Raw genomic sequence first — 15,702 nt, forward strand, 5'->3', positions numbered from 1 at the left:
CCAGATGTTCAAGCTGGTTTTAGAAAAGGCAGAGGAACCAGAGATCAAATTGCCAACATCCACTGGATCATGGAAAAACCAAGAGAGTTCCAGAAAAACATTTATTTCTGCTTTATTGACTATGCCAAAGCCTTTGACTGTGTAGATCACAACAAACTGTGGAAAATTCTTAAAAGAGATGAGAATACCAGACCACTTTATCTGCCTCCTGAGAAATCTGTATGAAGGTCAAGAAGCAACAGTTAGAACTGGACATGGAACAACTGACTGGTTCCAAATCAGGAAAGGAGTATGTCAAGGCTGTATACTGTCACCCTGCTTATTTAACTTATATTAGAGTACATCATGAGAAATGCTGGACTGGATGAAGCATAAGCTGGAATCAAGATTGCCAGAAGAAATATCAATAATCTCAGATATGCAGATAACACCACCCTTATGGCAGAAAGCGAAGAAGAACTAAAGAGCCTCTTGAAAGTGAGAGTGAAAAAGTTGGCTTAAAACTCAAAATTCAAAAAAAAAAACCCTCAACATTCAGAAAACTAAGATCATGGCATCAGGTCCCATCATTCCACAGCAAATAGATGAGGAAATAGTGACAGACTTTATTTTTTTGGGCCCCTAATCACTGCACATGGTGATTGCAGCCATGAAATTAAAAGATGCTTGCTCCTTGGAAGAAAAGCTATGACCAACCTAGACAGCATATTAAAAAGCAGAGACATTACTTAGCCAAAGGTCAAGGCTATGGTTTTTCCAGTAGTCATGTATGGATGTAAGAGTTGGACTATAAAGAAAGCTGAGCACCGAAGAATTGATGCTTTTGAAGAATTGATGCTTGAGAGTCCCTTGGACTGCAAGCAGATTAAACCAGTCCATCCTAAAGGAAATCAGTTCTGAATACTCATTGGAAGGACTGATGCTGAAGCTGAAATTCCAATACTTTGGCCACCTGATGTGAAGAACTGCCTCATCTGAAAAGACTCTGATGCTGGGAATGATTGGAGGCTGGAGGAAAAGGGGACAACAGAGGATGAGGTGGTTGGATAGCATCACCAACTCAATGGACATGAGTTTTTTAGTAAGCTCCGGGAGTTGGTAATGGACAGTGAAGCCTGGCGTTCTGCAGTCCATGGGGTTGCAAAGAGTTGGACACGACTGAATGACTGAACTGAACTGAGAATACTAGGTTGAGAGCAAAAATGTTTCTTTTTGTCAAACGTCAACAGACAGACTTGGAATCAGCCTTTAAATTGATACTTAAACTCTGAATACAGCTTTCACATTGATTTTCATATAATCTCTCTAATTTAGCTATACTGAGAAACCAGACAAATCTCTCTTCTGAAGACAAAAAAGACAACCTGGACAGAGAGAGGCAAAATAAGTCACAACACTGGCTGAATTAAGACTAAGAATTCAGGTTCCTGACTCCAAAGCCTATGCTCTTTCAACGGAACCACTGGAGCTCCCCTCACCTTGGCCGAACACTCAACTCTGGGATGGTTCGAATAAATCTGGGATGACTTATTGGGAGAAACCTGGAAAAGAAATAAAGTCAGATCAATTCTCTTATTCTCTGTCACACTATAATCTGGAGATCAGAATTTTTAACTTCACACCCAACCGAGCTTAAAAAAACCACCCATTCCACCGGCACACCGCCCCCTGGTAACATCAGGCTTGAGGGTTTCCATTCTCAATGTCTGAGTCAACGTTCAGAAATTAGCTCATCTGATCTTTTGGGATTCTCATATTAAAGCCTGAAATGAATTTTCCTTACAGACAATATACTCCAACTCTTTCATTCTAAATGAGGCCTAGAGAGAATAAATGATTTACTGAAGTTCCCACAGGTACTGAAATTAATATGCAAATTATTGGCTAGACTTAGAATTCTTCTTTGGTTTTCTTATAGCAAGGACTTCTGCAGCAATAACATAACTGTGACTCGATTTAAAGTAAATGAATACAATTAAGGTATGTACTGGGGAGTGGATTATAGTAACTGCTGATATATACCGAGCAATAACTATGTGTCAGACAACCCAGCAGGCACACTCGGGGCTAGTGTCCTTCTCCAATCGTCGCGATGGCCCTACAAGGTAGTCACTACTTTACAAATTAGGAAAATAAACTGAGAGCCGAGGAACTGTTTAACTCGTGGTCGTGTAATTTTAAGTGGCAAATCTGGAATTCAACCCAGATCTGACTTTAAATGACTGCTCTTAACCACTACCTTATACACCATTAAAAAACAGAGAGAGACAAAGGGACTCTTTGGTGAATACTTTGGTGAACTAAAAGAAAACCTGACATATGCACGATTTTTGGAACCTGCCCCAGTTCCCATCCCTTCTCCCACAATTACAACAAGCTCTCCTCAAAGCCAGACCCTCTGCATAAATAAAAACAAAGCTGAAAAAAAAAAGCCAGCCCCTCGCCCTAGGCTTCCATACTTGAAGGTCTTCATGTCTCTCCCGCCAATCACTCGGGCAGTGACTTTCTTCCCAACTTTCAGCTTGGCAGTAGGAGACGTGCCCACTGGAACATCATCTAGAATGTGGGAGGCATGGATGCAGCCAATGATGCCGTCTTCCAGGGTCACAACCACATGGGTAGGCTTAATGGACTTGACAGTCCCCGTGACCATGTCCCCAATGGACAGGGTGTGCTTCTTTACAGTCCCTATGACCAGGGCCGGATCCACTTCCTCGTCCTCGTCGACTGTCTCTGAGTCCTTCCGGGTCTGTCTCATGGTCCTCTTCGCAGCTGGCCCCTCAACGGCTAAAAGGAGACCGGTCACTCCTGGTTCTGTGGTCTGGAGGGTTAGGGAGACGCCTTGCCCCACTTGCAACTTCTCTGAGTCAAAGCGGAAGGTGTCGTTCAGGTGAGAGGTCAGGGAGAAAGCGGCGAGGTGGCCAGTTTCTACCAAGGAGGCGACAGCAAAGGACTCCTCCAAGTGCTGCACAATGGCCTGGAGGTCACTGCCTTTCTTCAGCTGGAAAACAGAAAACCACCATCCCTGCTTCTTACAGAGCACAAGGACTCATTCCTCACCCACTGGGCAGGGTGTGACTGAGGAAGCCCTCTGAGTCCCGGGGACCCAAGGCTCACGTGAGCTGGAGCAAACTAGCCTCCACTCCCTGGACCCAGTTTCCCCTCCTGTATTCTGAGGCTGTCAACATGATCACACTCAAGGAACTATGTCAGGATCGCCTGGAATTAGCTTCTGTTTTGAATTCAGATTCCTAGTCCTATCCTACAACTGGCAAAAGCAGAACTTTATAGGTGACTCTGATGTACAGCCAGGTGACCGCTAACTGTGCTCCAGCTTTAACACAACACTGTGGTTCCTGCTCTCCTAGTCCTGCAGCTCTCCACCCAATGTTTTCACTCAGCCAACAAGAGAGTCACTACCGACAGCTTCCTGTGTACGAGGATGTAGCCTATCCTTCCCCATCATCCAACCTGTGCTCACGCCTTTACACGAGAGCCAGCTTCACTCAGATGATAAAATGGAAATGGGGCCTACTAGAAAGCTAGTATGCATGCATACTAAGTTGCTTCAGTCGTGTCCGACTCTTTGCGACCCTCTGACAGTAGCCCACCAGGCTCCTCTGTCCATGGAGATGCTCCAGGCAAGAACGCAGAAGAGGGTTGCCGCGCCCTCCTCCAGGGGATCTTCCCGACCCAGGGATGGAACCTGCATCTCTTATGTCTCCTGCATTGGCAGGGAGGGTCTTTACCACTAGTGCCACCTGGGAAGCCCTGTTAGAAAGCTTAGTGAGGGGTTAATACTGTTTGCTACTTCTCTTTGTGTCTCAAAGTCTCAAAATTAGAAGCAACTAGAGGTTAAGGATTACATCTATATAATCCTCTGTAACATACCCTATGCAATGAGAAGCTTAATAAGTACTTCAGAAAATGATGAAATATATGTGTCATCTGGAGAGAAAATGAGAAGCTCTCATTTTGAGAGCCTTCTTGAAGCTATTCTTTGCCCACACTAAGTGGACAGAGTGGGTGCAGATGAACAGCCTGGAGTCAGACTAGCCACAGACATGCTCTGTTTGGTTCACATGATGTTTAAAAAAGAGTTTCTAACATTTCCCACACCTATTTCAAGAAAAAAAAAATTAAATTCTGGCTTCTCTTAAAATTCAATGCCTTAGCAACACTAGCGCAGATGCTCTCGCGTGGCACCAAGCTGACAGTGGCCTCCACTCCTCTGCATGGACTCCTCAGTCCGTCAGTCCTAGAGTCGCCACCTTGCCTGCTGCTCTCCTCTACGACACCAGCTTGGATCTAATCAGGATGACCACGTGATTCATCCCGCCTGAACTAGAGTGGACGTCACTGTACTGATGAGCACACCAGGGCAATTCCCGGGCTCTCCCATGGTTGTGACCTGTGATGTCACCGCCAGGGCCTGGGTTCAATCCCCGGTCAGGGAACTAAGATCCGGCAAGCCACACAGCTTAGTCAAAAAAACAAAAACAAAAAAACCAAGCACACCAGACGATAGGTACACCTGGGAATGACCCAAACAAATCCAGGCACATAGTTACCCTGTGTACAAGCATCTGCAGAGCATGTGGGGTTGAAGGGGTGGAGGTGCCTCTGAAATCATGGCAATGAAGTCCACAATCAACAAGCTTACCTTTTTAGCTTTTCTATTCACCAAATCGTGGCAGAGGGAAACATGTACTTCCAACTTCAACATATCAACGTTTAAGATCACAGCCTTCTTTTTCTGCCCAGGCTCCAGCTCCTGCCCTGCAGTGCAGAACCACACACAATGTGATCACCCTCCTGGAGCCGGGCAGCGGGGAAGAAGACAGCATCTCCCCAACCACCCTGCAGCCCTTAGGCACAAAACAGAAGAGGACCTATGTCCTGGGTCTATACGGGTTAGGGAAGCCTAGGGTTGAGTTCCCATAATTCAAGTGTGTCATTTTACACAACCTGATAAATAAAAAATCTAGATTCACCCAAATATAACAATAAAAGGATTCATACCTAAACCTTCATTAGTATTGCGGCTGTCTTCGTTTGCATTTACACAAGATAAGCATGCCAAAAACTTCCATTGAATCAGCTCATTTAGTCTATGTATTTGGAAATTCTGTACCCAGCAGAGGAATGGGCAAAGGGTTCCCCTACCAACCCAGACAGGTGAGAGAGATGCACTCACCTGCCCGATGATACTTGCTGGCTCTCAGGACCAGGCCGGGCACGGGGCCCTCACTGAACAGCACAGAACCATCTTCCAACACCTCCTGCACCTCCAGGTCAAGGGCCATCCCCGGGGTCATCTCAGCCAAAGTCTGGATTAACACAGAGTCTGACAGAAATCCAAAGGAAACAGGGATTAACAAGATGAAACAACACTCACCATTCTTTTCCCTTTGGAAATATGCTGCCATACGGAGGACATTTCCAACACTGCATTGGAAACACTGTGAAGGTAAAACCACTCTTGGTGAAAATGTCTGATGTCCATGAACACTCCCATCACAGGCAGAGACCTATGACCCCTGCGAATCCCTCCTGGCCATAATCCATGGAAATAGCCAATCAATGTCAGGAACACAGGCTTTGTCTTGGCTTTGGAATTTTCATCCTTTCTGTTTGGAAGCTACCCTTTCAAGCTTCTCATTCCCAAATCCCATCAGGGTTCCAACAATTCTACACAACTTCAACATTTAGGAGGATCAGACTAACACCACCACAAAGTCCTCCAGCAGGTCCCTGGTTCCATTTTATCAGTCACCACATGTGATGAATAAAGGAACAAAAAGTGAAGGGGTGAATGGACTCACACAAATGCAAACCTGAGGCCACAGAACTCAGGGGAATCTGGATTCTGGACTGGCAGGGAGCATAGCAACTCCTGGGCTAACAGTGATGATCTTTTATTGGAATCTGGGTGGCAGTTAAACAGGGGCGTTCACTTTATAAACATTTATTGAGCAGTACCCTAACAGATTTGTGCCCTTTTCAGAGGTCCTACTCCCATTTTTAAAAGTTTAGCCTTGTTTTTTTAAATATCGGGGGAGCCAAACAACTCGTTGGAACAGACAGGCCTAATGGAGGCTGCACACGCTCCACCCTGGCCCTCATCGTCTGCCCTATTGCCCCCACCTCGGTTGCTCATGAGGCTCCGGACGCCCTGCCGCTCCTCCAGGCACTGGCTCAGGAGGAGGAGGCTGGTTGTGGCCAGGTCCCCCAGGGTGCAGTCCGACAGCCGCAGCGACAGCAGCATCCGCTGCTTCTCCTCGTCCACATTGGTCACCTTTGCAACCACTGTCTGCCCCTCGACAAAGTGGTCACTTGTGGAGGTCACAAACTTGTCACTCAAGATCTAAAGGGAAGAATCATGCACAAAATGAAGAAAGGAAAGGAAGCCTCTATTAGAACAACCCCCTTAAAACACCCAGAAAGAAATGTGTGAGGCAGTAGGTGTACCCCAACAAAGTACCTCCAGTTCTGAGTACAGCTGTATTCCCCTTCCATAAATACACAGGAGGCGCCCTGGCTGCCAACCCAGCCTTCTAAGGCCACCCAGCTAAGAAGGCCCAGAGCAACTCTCTGCCCCTCACTATGCATGCTTCTGGGGCCCTCCCCTCTGCTCCCATCTTTAAAATTGTTTTGGCAGGAGATACAAATGAGACCTGCCCAGGCAAGACATGAGGGAAACACACTGAGGAAAGGGACGAGAGATTTATGAACAGTCTGTGGCAGAAATGAGTGATGAGCCCTTTGCTCTCCACCATCTTACACGGGCTTTGATAAGACTCCCTCGCCCTCTGATCTCAGTGTATGCAGTAGCCTAAGTGATCCTGTGGGATCTCTAGGATCCTCTTCAGTTGCAAAAGATGGCCATCCAATGACCTTCCCAATGCCATAGCATGAAGTGGAAAGTTACCCCTTCCTCCAGGACACAGCCCTGAGCCAGGACACACAATGGGCAAGAGGATTGCAGATGGAATCTCAGCTCCACTCCTCACCCAGCACCTTTATGTGATGCCCCTGAGAGTGTTTCAAGAGAATATAGAGTATCCTGCTCTTCCCCACCAGCCCTCCGGGTCTGTGACCCTGTTGTCTCCCCTCAAAGGCCCTTGTGCAGGAATCTGAACTTACAGCTTTGGGGGCCAGTCCACTAAGACCTGAGGGGAACTGGACGAACACACCGTAGTCCTTGATGTTCTTCACAAAACCAATAAGCAGCATTCCGGGATGGATTTCTGAGAAGCTCTTGGGATTCTGGCCACCCTCTACTGCGGAGACCAAGGCTGGCTTCCTGCAAAGGAGCTAGTGGACTTCATCAAGGAATGTTCCAAAAAGGGCAGACGCACTGTCCACCTCTCCCGTCTCCTTTCTCCACTCTACCACAGTGATTCTCTGAGTGTGCAGATGAACAGCCACCACATCACCTGGAACCTGAGGCAAACCCTTACACACCAGACCTGCTGAATCAGACGGGGTGGGGGCAGGGGGGACAGCAGGCTCTGCTGGACCAAAACCCTCCAGGTGACTCTGACACACACTGCAGTCTGGGGATCACTGTTTCATTCCTTTTCTTATCAACTTATCTCTAGACACCAGAGGGGACCGGAAGGGAATGGCTCATCCCTGTGGCTTGGCAAGTGGATCAGCCATGACACCACCTCTCTTGCCTCCATCTTATACCAACCAACCCTATTTCACCTTCTCTGTCCATCTTCATTCTGAGGAGATTTCATTTTACATTCTGTGAGAAAGAAGGCAGGGTCTTCCTTCTAAGCTGTCACACTAAGACCAAAAGGAATATTCTGAGACCCGTATCTCAGCAGGGGAGAGGGGGAGGGAAGAAAAGAGACAGCGGGTACTTACCAACTGTTCCAGCTCGGGGACAAGCACTAAGCGCCCTGAGAAGGCTGGACGTGCTACTGGGGGTGTCCCGCCGGGCCCGGCATGCCACGCGGCCCCTCCCCAACACCCTGGACTCCCACTCTGCACTGACCACTAGCATCTGCGAGCAGTACCTCGGTCTTGCTCTAATTACCACCAGGGAAACAAGGCAAAGTGCAGGCTTGCCCCGGATGTGGTTCGATGGATGGGCGTACCTCTCACGGCAGAACCGACTTCTTCCCATGAGTTTCCAACTAAGAGCAGAGCCTGACCCGGAGGTCCCCTGTGCACCCCCCAGAGGCACAGCACTCCCCCACCTCCACTTCTGGGGCCCCCACAGCCCGGTAAAGGATACAACCCGCTCCTCACTCACGCTCAGACACAGGACCCGGTGCAGGGTGTCGCCTGTCTGGAGCCAGTGATACAACAGTGGGCCGTTGGTGACGTGGTCCGACAGATGGGCCGTGGGGAGGAAGCCGGGAATGTTGTGGGGCAGGACAGCCACCTTCAGCCCGTCTTTGGTCTTCTCTAAAACCTTCACATCCACCAACTACCCAGGGAGGAGAAAGACAAAAATACAGTACTTATCTTGACAAGAGAGCAGCCTGTATGGGGCAGGTGGAGATGAGAGGCATCAAATTCCAGCACCAGGGATGACTGAGAAGTCGAGATCAGAGAAGCAGCTTTCTCCCATTCCTACCCCATGCTCCCAAAGACCTGGCAGGCATGCACACCGCACACACAGCAGGACCCACCTGCTGCCCACGTCCCTCCTCTCCCAAGTCCCTCCAATGGGTCCCAAGGGAAAGACAGACTTGCATGCTGGCCCTAGGGCCCACAGAGGAGAAGGGCAGCAGCACACCGAGGACAAGCTGCTCGGCAGCAGCATTTTCCTTTCCTGACCGCTTCCCTGTGCTCTGACACACGCCCAGCACTGTAGGCAGCTCCTCTGAGCTTCCCCTCCAGGGGTTCCAGGACCCAGTGTCAGTGGCACCCTGTTCTCTGCTTCTGTAACTAAACCAATTTGTCTGGAGAAGTCAGGTACCTGCCCAGCGCTAACGGCTTTCTTTTTCTTCTGACTCTGTCCTTCACACTCTTGCTTCGGATCACTCAACAGCCTGAAGGACAAGAGCATCCTCTCCTTGGACGGCTCACAGTTCAGCACCACGACCTTCACCACCTGGTGAGAAACCACACCTGCTCGGCCCTGGAAAGAGGTACCCCCGCACCAGCACCACACAGGCCTTGGGAGACCCCCAAGACTCTGGATCAGATCAGAAGGCAGTGAAAACAAACGTACGGAGAGTCACACAGAATCCCCCCGAATCAGCCTTCTGGGTGGAAAACAGACATGGATGAATCTGGGGTATAACTCCAAGTTTAAGAAAATTTTTGAGTCTGCTGCAGATTCACTAGATTTAGGACAGTGCCCCCTTGTGGTGACAGTGGCCTCAGACCAACTGCTGATGTGAGGGACTCAGGTGTATTGTGGTGAAGACTAGCACCCTCCGGGTTGAGGGCCTAGGGTCCATTAGCTTTACCAGCTTCCAGTGAGCCCTCTGTTCCATTCCACCTCCACTTAGCTGGCTCAGGCCCATTACCCACATGCTCTCTTCCAGATCCCTTAAAAGGCAGCTCTCCTACTCCTTCAAATCTGTGTTCCCAGGGTCATCGAGGAGAGGAGCCTGTCCAGGGGAAGGGTTACCTGGCCCGTGTAAAAGACACTCTCTGGGTCAGGGACGTACTCGGCACTGAGCTCGTGCCTGGGCACCAGTCCCTGAACGTCATTGTAGAACTTCACGATGCAGCCGTAGTCCTTGACCCGGAGGATAAAGCCGTGTGTCTGCAGACCAGGCTTGGCATCATCATAGCAGGTAATGGCAGGAAGTTTGGACTCAACCAGGGTTTTCTTCAGGGTCATCATGAGCTTCTTGGCTTTAGGGTCACAAAGCAAAACCTAGGGACAGGATACTGGCTGTCACCAAGTCATCCATTATTGAGGGAGCCACTACAAGAGGGAGTGTCTGCCACCCCTTGAGCCCGAGGGCCATGTGCTGTTCTGTGCTTAGTCGCTCAGTCATGTCTGACTCTTTGCAACCTTATGGACTGTAGCCCACCAGGCTCCTCCATCCATGGGGATTCTCCAGGCAAGAATACAGGAATGGATTGCCATGCCCTTCTCCAGGGGATCTTCTCAACCCAAGGATGAAACCCAGGTCTCCTGCATTGCAGGAAGATTCTTATTCTTTACCATTTGAGCCACCAGGGAAGCCCAAGAATACTGCCATCTCTAGGGGAACTTCCTGACTCAGGAATTGAACTGGAGTCTCCTGTTTTGCAGGCAGACTGTTTACCAGTCAAGCTATCTAGGAAGCCCTGACCTGGGCCATGGTCAGTCCCTAAAAACCCACTATCTCCTTCTCTCCGAGAAATATCTCAACTGTAGATCCTCCCTGCTTCTTGCTGGATGATAACCCAGGGAGCATTCATCTCTATTTCAAATGTGTCTCCTCCTGTAAGGGATCCCTGGGCCTAGAGCAACATTCACCACGCCATCACACCTCCGAGGCGGCCTGTGTCGGTTACTCCTACTTGGCCTCCACTCCCTTTCTCTCCTGGACCACTGCATCTTGTCTAACAGAATGAATGACTGAATCTGTTCACCCCCTCAGTCCTCAGTATTGCTGTGTGTTCACCCCCTCAATACAGCTGTGTACTAACTATAAACTATGATTGAGAGACCCAACCACCTCTCATTCCTCAGAAGGTCATCTCCTTGAGGGCAGAGAAATTCCTTTAACTTCCTGACCCCACTACTGTAAAATTTTATACCAATGGCTAACCAATATCTTTGTTAACCCAATAACGAAATTACATGAAAATAAGAAAACCTAACACTTGAGTTTGCACACACCAGGCCCTAAGCACTGTGTATCATCATATTTACTCTTTACAACTCTGTGCGGCTTCTCTCAGGACCCACGTCTATGTTGTGAAACACTCAAGTTTGGACAGCTTTGTTTGGGCTATTTCTGTACCTGACACACCCCCTGATCTTCCTAAACCTTCCAAATCCTACTGATCCTTTCCAGTTCAAGCCCCACCTCTGCCAGAGATCTAGAGAGAAGACATTACTATCATTTAGAGCTCAACTTGAAAAGTGGTTCTGCCATGTATTAGCTGCATGACTCTGGGCAAGACCCTTGACATTCCTAGCCTTTCATTTCGCCACCTGCAAAGAGGAGGAAAACAGCACTTGCTTCTTATGGCCATTTTAAGGATGAAATGAAATGTTATGATGTGCCGAGCTCAGTAACTGGCACAGAATACATGTTACATGGTAGCTGCTATTGATCATCACTGATTCTCAATGATGCTTGCTGCCCCAGCCTACCCTCATCTCCTCGTTCTGAGATGTGACCTCAGCATACAGCCTGCACCAAGCCACGTGGCCTGCACTCTTCAGGAATGGATATTTTAACTCTCAATTATACCATAACAATTATCAAAGGCAGGGACCCATTTTTCTCTTCCCAGTGCCAGGCACAGCACTGCAGACATTATGTGGTCACTTTGTGGAAAAAGGCAGAACTTCACCAGCGAAGCACTGCTCTCTTCCTATCTAGCCAACCCCACCAGCAACCCTTCAGGAGGCTCACCCGGCACTTGACCTCATCCCCAACGTGGTATTTCTTCTCCGGATTCTTTATAAGGATGTCGGCCAGGTGCATGGTAGGTACCAGGCCCCTGATCTGCTTGCCCATCTTCACCACCATTCCGTGTGGCTTTATGGTCAGCACTTTGCCCTAAGAATCCAAGGAAAAGATGCCATGATGCCTCAAGAATGTCTTTCCTACAATTCTTAACAACAAAGCATCTCACACCTCTCCTGTTATTCCAGATCTCATAGGGGCCAAGCACATGCCCCACACTGGGCTGGATGCAGTAAGAGTTTATTTATGAAACTTTCACACCTTTTTGGGTGAGCATCTTTCTGTCTGTCTTACCAGTTCCATCTCCAATGGAGAGGACTATGTCTGCTAAGGAATGAACTCTACATAAAGTGGAGCTGCTCCACTGGGGCTAAGTGGCTAGACAGGAAAGGCAACTGGAACTGACTCCTTACTAATATCCCAGGTGGCTAAATTACCAAAGAACTAACTTTTGACCTGGTCTAACAAACACCATCAATTCCCAAGACTGATGATCTACTGCCTCTGTGTAGTGGCATGGTGCTAGCAAGACTTTACCGTGAAATTAATTTCAAGTCACCCAAGAGAAGGAAAAGAAATCCTAGTTAGCAGGCAGAGGGAAGGAGCAAGCCTTTAAATGTGTTCATCTAAGGACTAATGAGCTGCCAGTTAACCTGTGAACTAAAGACTGTCTGAAGGTGGGAGAGCGTCTAATTATATGCTTGAGGTCTTACCTTAACCAAAGCCCCAGGTTTGATGTCATGATACCAAAGGAACTGAGCTTCAATAATAGACCTAGAACAAACGGCAAATACAAGATTAAATACATTAGGGCAGAGGCTGCCTAAAACTCAGGGCTACCAAAATCACACTGGCAGGAAAAGAAACCCTCACCAAGGACAGGCAACGCCGTGAGCACGCACCACAGCCGCACACCTCCATACCCCACAGGTGAGCGACAGACTTACGTCCGCAGAGAGAGCAAGGCCAGTTCATCCATTTGGCTGTAGTCGATGATTCTACACTTGTGAGTGTTCCCTGGCCTGAAGGCCTCAGGTTTGAAAGTTTTCTTAGAATTGGAGAGATGGTTGCGCTACAGAGTACCAAGTGATTAAGGACAAGTCAGAGGCAACAGATCTGAGACAACCAGACATTAAATCAGATGTGCAAATGACTCAGAACATTTGTCACCTACCATAAAAACAGCACTCTAATTACCTGTTAAAATAATTGCTCTAACTAAAAAACTGTTTTTTTACTACCACAGAGTCTCAATGAAGTTAGAGAAGAGTCTAGATCATGGGTCAATAAATCACAGCTCACAATGAAATGCCTATTTTTGTGAGTAAAAGTTTGCCTGGAACATAGCCATGCCCTTTCATTCACATACTGTCCTTGTTGCTTTCAGGCTACAACAAAGATGAGTAATCAGGACAGAATCCATGTGGTACATGAGTTTAAAATATTTATTATCTGGCCCTTTAAAACACCTTCGCCAAGCCCTGGTGTAGATCCCAACTCATATTTGTTCCTATCATCAATTTGGTATCAATTAAGGCAAGCCAATTTCAAGGTACTCTAATATAACAAACAGACCTTATTCAAGTCCTTATTAACTGTCTGCCATGTTTAGGGAAATTCAAAAATAGGAAACTAATACTCAGGGATGAAGGAAGCAAAAAGAACCCATGTCCCCGAAGTCCTTCTGGTGATGAGAACCTGATGAAACAAAGAGACTCCTTACCCGAGCATAGGCCAGAGTACCATCCTTCAGCTTAAAGGTGGCCCCGGCACTGCCAAAAAAGCCCTGGATGGGCACGTCATCCAGCACAGCTCCTAGCTGCTGGCACAAGAGCCGGGTGAGTGGGCGCCCGGGCTGCAGGAAGACAGGGCGCAGGCTCAGCCGCACAGCTCTGGTCCGAGGATGCACGCAGAGGACACAGGCCCGTACCTAGACAAGGAACACAGTGAGGATAAGGCACACTGGAGACAAGACACCCGGAGCCGACTTCCAGGGGTTCAGACGCTCCCTGTGCTGACCAAGTTACAGATGGAAGTACTAAAATCAGCATGTACAATCAAACAGCATGTGGAAAGTTCACACAGAACACCGCAGAGGAACTACGTCTGACTGAATCAACGCTTATGTAAGGGCAGGAACGTGGGTATCATGGGTATCAGGGTCCCCTCCACACCATGAGCCTAATAATGCATACGCAACAGGAGCCATGCACTGGCGTCACTGTATCCAGAAGCTTATCTGAAACAGCAGAAACAGCCTGCTCTGATCACAAGGTCATAGCATGTAAAATGTCTCAACTCTGTACACAAGTGTGACTAAAGGAGGAAAAAAGTCACTAGAAAGAGATTCACCAAAAAACCAGTAATGTTATCACCAGGTGCTGGGGAAATCTACTTTAAAAAATAAAACAACAGAAACAAAAAACCGACAAGGTCTCTACAGCTTCCATTAGCACGAGTTACTGGTAAAAAATAAATAAATCACTTTGGAATTGTTAATAAAAAACGGGTAGAATATATTGGAATTTTCTTCCCAAATATCCACAACCATTGAATATTTAGATCAGGGAAGAAAAATCTCTTAGATTTAACCACTAACACTTGACTGCATAACCAGATAGCATTTTAACCAGGTGTACCACAGCACTTTCATATTCATATTCATTTCATAGAGCACTTTCATATTTTGAATACAAATGTATATATTAAACATACATTTTGTTCTCCTATGTTAACACTTTCTTAGAAGACTTTAAATTATAAAAGCAAAAGTTTCACTACCAAGAGAGAAAAAGAATCAGAGTCTATGAGACAAAAATTACAAGGTGCTTTCTTCTTCACAGGCTCCTATTCTAATCTCAATCCCCAGAAATAATCACTGCCTATTTCCTATGGTCCTTCTGAGACACCTTTCATCTCCTCGCCACCCCTAACACGCACACACATGAGTCCCAGGACCTGCCATAGCAGCCGTGACACTGGCTGCTACACAAGTGAAATTAAGAAAAGATAAGCGCAACATTTCTTACTTGCTGATTTGAGAAATACGTTCCGGCTTTCTTAGGATCCAGGTGCATGAAGTCAACCAGGCCACTGAAGAATGAGAGGAATTTAAGTGTAAGGCCAAGTGGAGTCACCTAGAAATAAACAGAACCAACTGTGAAAAACATCTCTCTGAAAGAATCAGGGATGAGAGAAACTGTTCATACTAAACATTCAAGGCCATATAACTTCCCCCCCTCCCCCCACAACCCTCATCATCTTTCTTCCCATAAAATCAAGGGGCAGCGCAACCCCTGGCACTGGCTCTTCCTATACTCAGTAAGCTCACCCACCACCACTACATCCCCCAGCCTGAGAGGATTCTCCACTCTCAGGATTTCCCAAAGGGACGGAAGGCACTTTACACAAAGATCCTTGAGGAACCGCCAGCCTGACAACTTGGACAAGTTGTTGCTAACTTGGTGATGTGCTCAGGTTAACATGGGAAAACCCACATGCGTGCAAGAGGGAGATACCACGAGCAATTCGCCCACCAGAGGCTCGCAAACGAAGTAGGGCGACAAGGCCCTCAAAAGAGCACTGAGGTAGGGAAACTAAGTCAGATCCCCAGGTCCTATAGGGTTCACCCTTCTCCCATCTCCATAGAAAGTGGGAGAGTTATTCTCTTGGAAACTGTATCAGGTTCAAAACACAGGAATAGTGCACAAACCATGAAAATGTGAACTAAGAAAAATCCTGAATATCGTATAGATAGAGATATGAAGACATCCAGCCCCTTTCTGCCATCCAGCTCTTAGGCAGCCAGGCTTATATCCTCAGATCCTTTCTAGAGAAATCTAACATGCCAGAGAAGATTTCTAACAGTGACACCTGGAGGTTTCTTAAAGACGATCCGCTACCTCCTGCCCCTGACAGGGAAGTCGGCCAGTCAGCAAGTCCACCCAAGCTCACAGACTGCCCAGCAGTTTTCTAGAGCCTCTCTCATAAGATGGCAGTCAAAACAAAAACTCAACAGAGGATGGGAGGATTCAGTTGAGAGACTCTCCCTAAAGTAGGATGCAAATGCATGCATGTACCAAAACAGAGAGTA

At 47.6% G+C, this 15,702-nt stretch overlaps 1 protein-coding gene across 1 annotated transcript in view; it reads right to left on the bottom strand.

Moving 5' to 3' along the window:
* PDCD11 (programmed cell death 11) overlaps nt 1-15,702 on the bottom strand; it is a 41,163-nt gene that overhangs the window by 15,273 nt on the left and 10,188 nt on the right. Inside the window, 14 exon segments of the mRNA XM_070363881.1 lie at nt 1,479-1,541; nt 2,460-3,001; nt 4,664-4,779; nt 5,198-5,347; nt 6,148-6,367; nt 7,147-7,317; nt 8,252-8,446; nt 8,942-9,076; nt 9,602-9,853; nt 11,556-11,702; nt 12,323-12,383; nt 12,557-12,681; nt 13,333-13,539; nt 14,639-14,746. Of these exon segments, the coding sequence (XP_070219982.1) occupies nt 1,479-1,541; nt 2,460-3,001; nt 4,664-4,779; nt 5,198-5,347; nt 6,148-6,367; nt 7,147-7,317; nt 8,252-8,446; nt 8,942-9,076; nt 9,602-9,853; nt 11,556-11,702; nt 12,323-12,383; nt 12,557-12,681; nt 13,333-13,539; nt 14,639-14,746 (2,492 nt within the window).

Source organism: Bos mutus, chromosome 26 (assembly GCF_027580195.1).
Source record: "Bos mutus isolate GX-2022 chromosome 26, NWIPB_WYAK_1.1, whole genome shotgun sequence".
Classification (NCBI taxonomy): Eukaryota; Metazoa; Chordata; class Mammalia; order Artiodactyla; family Bovidae; genus Bos; species Bos mutus.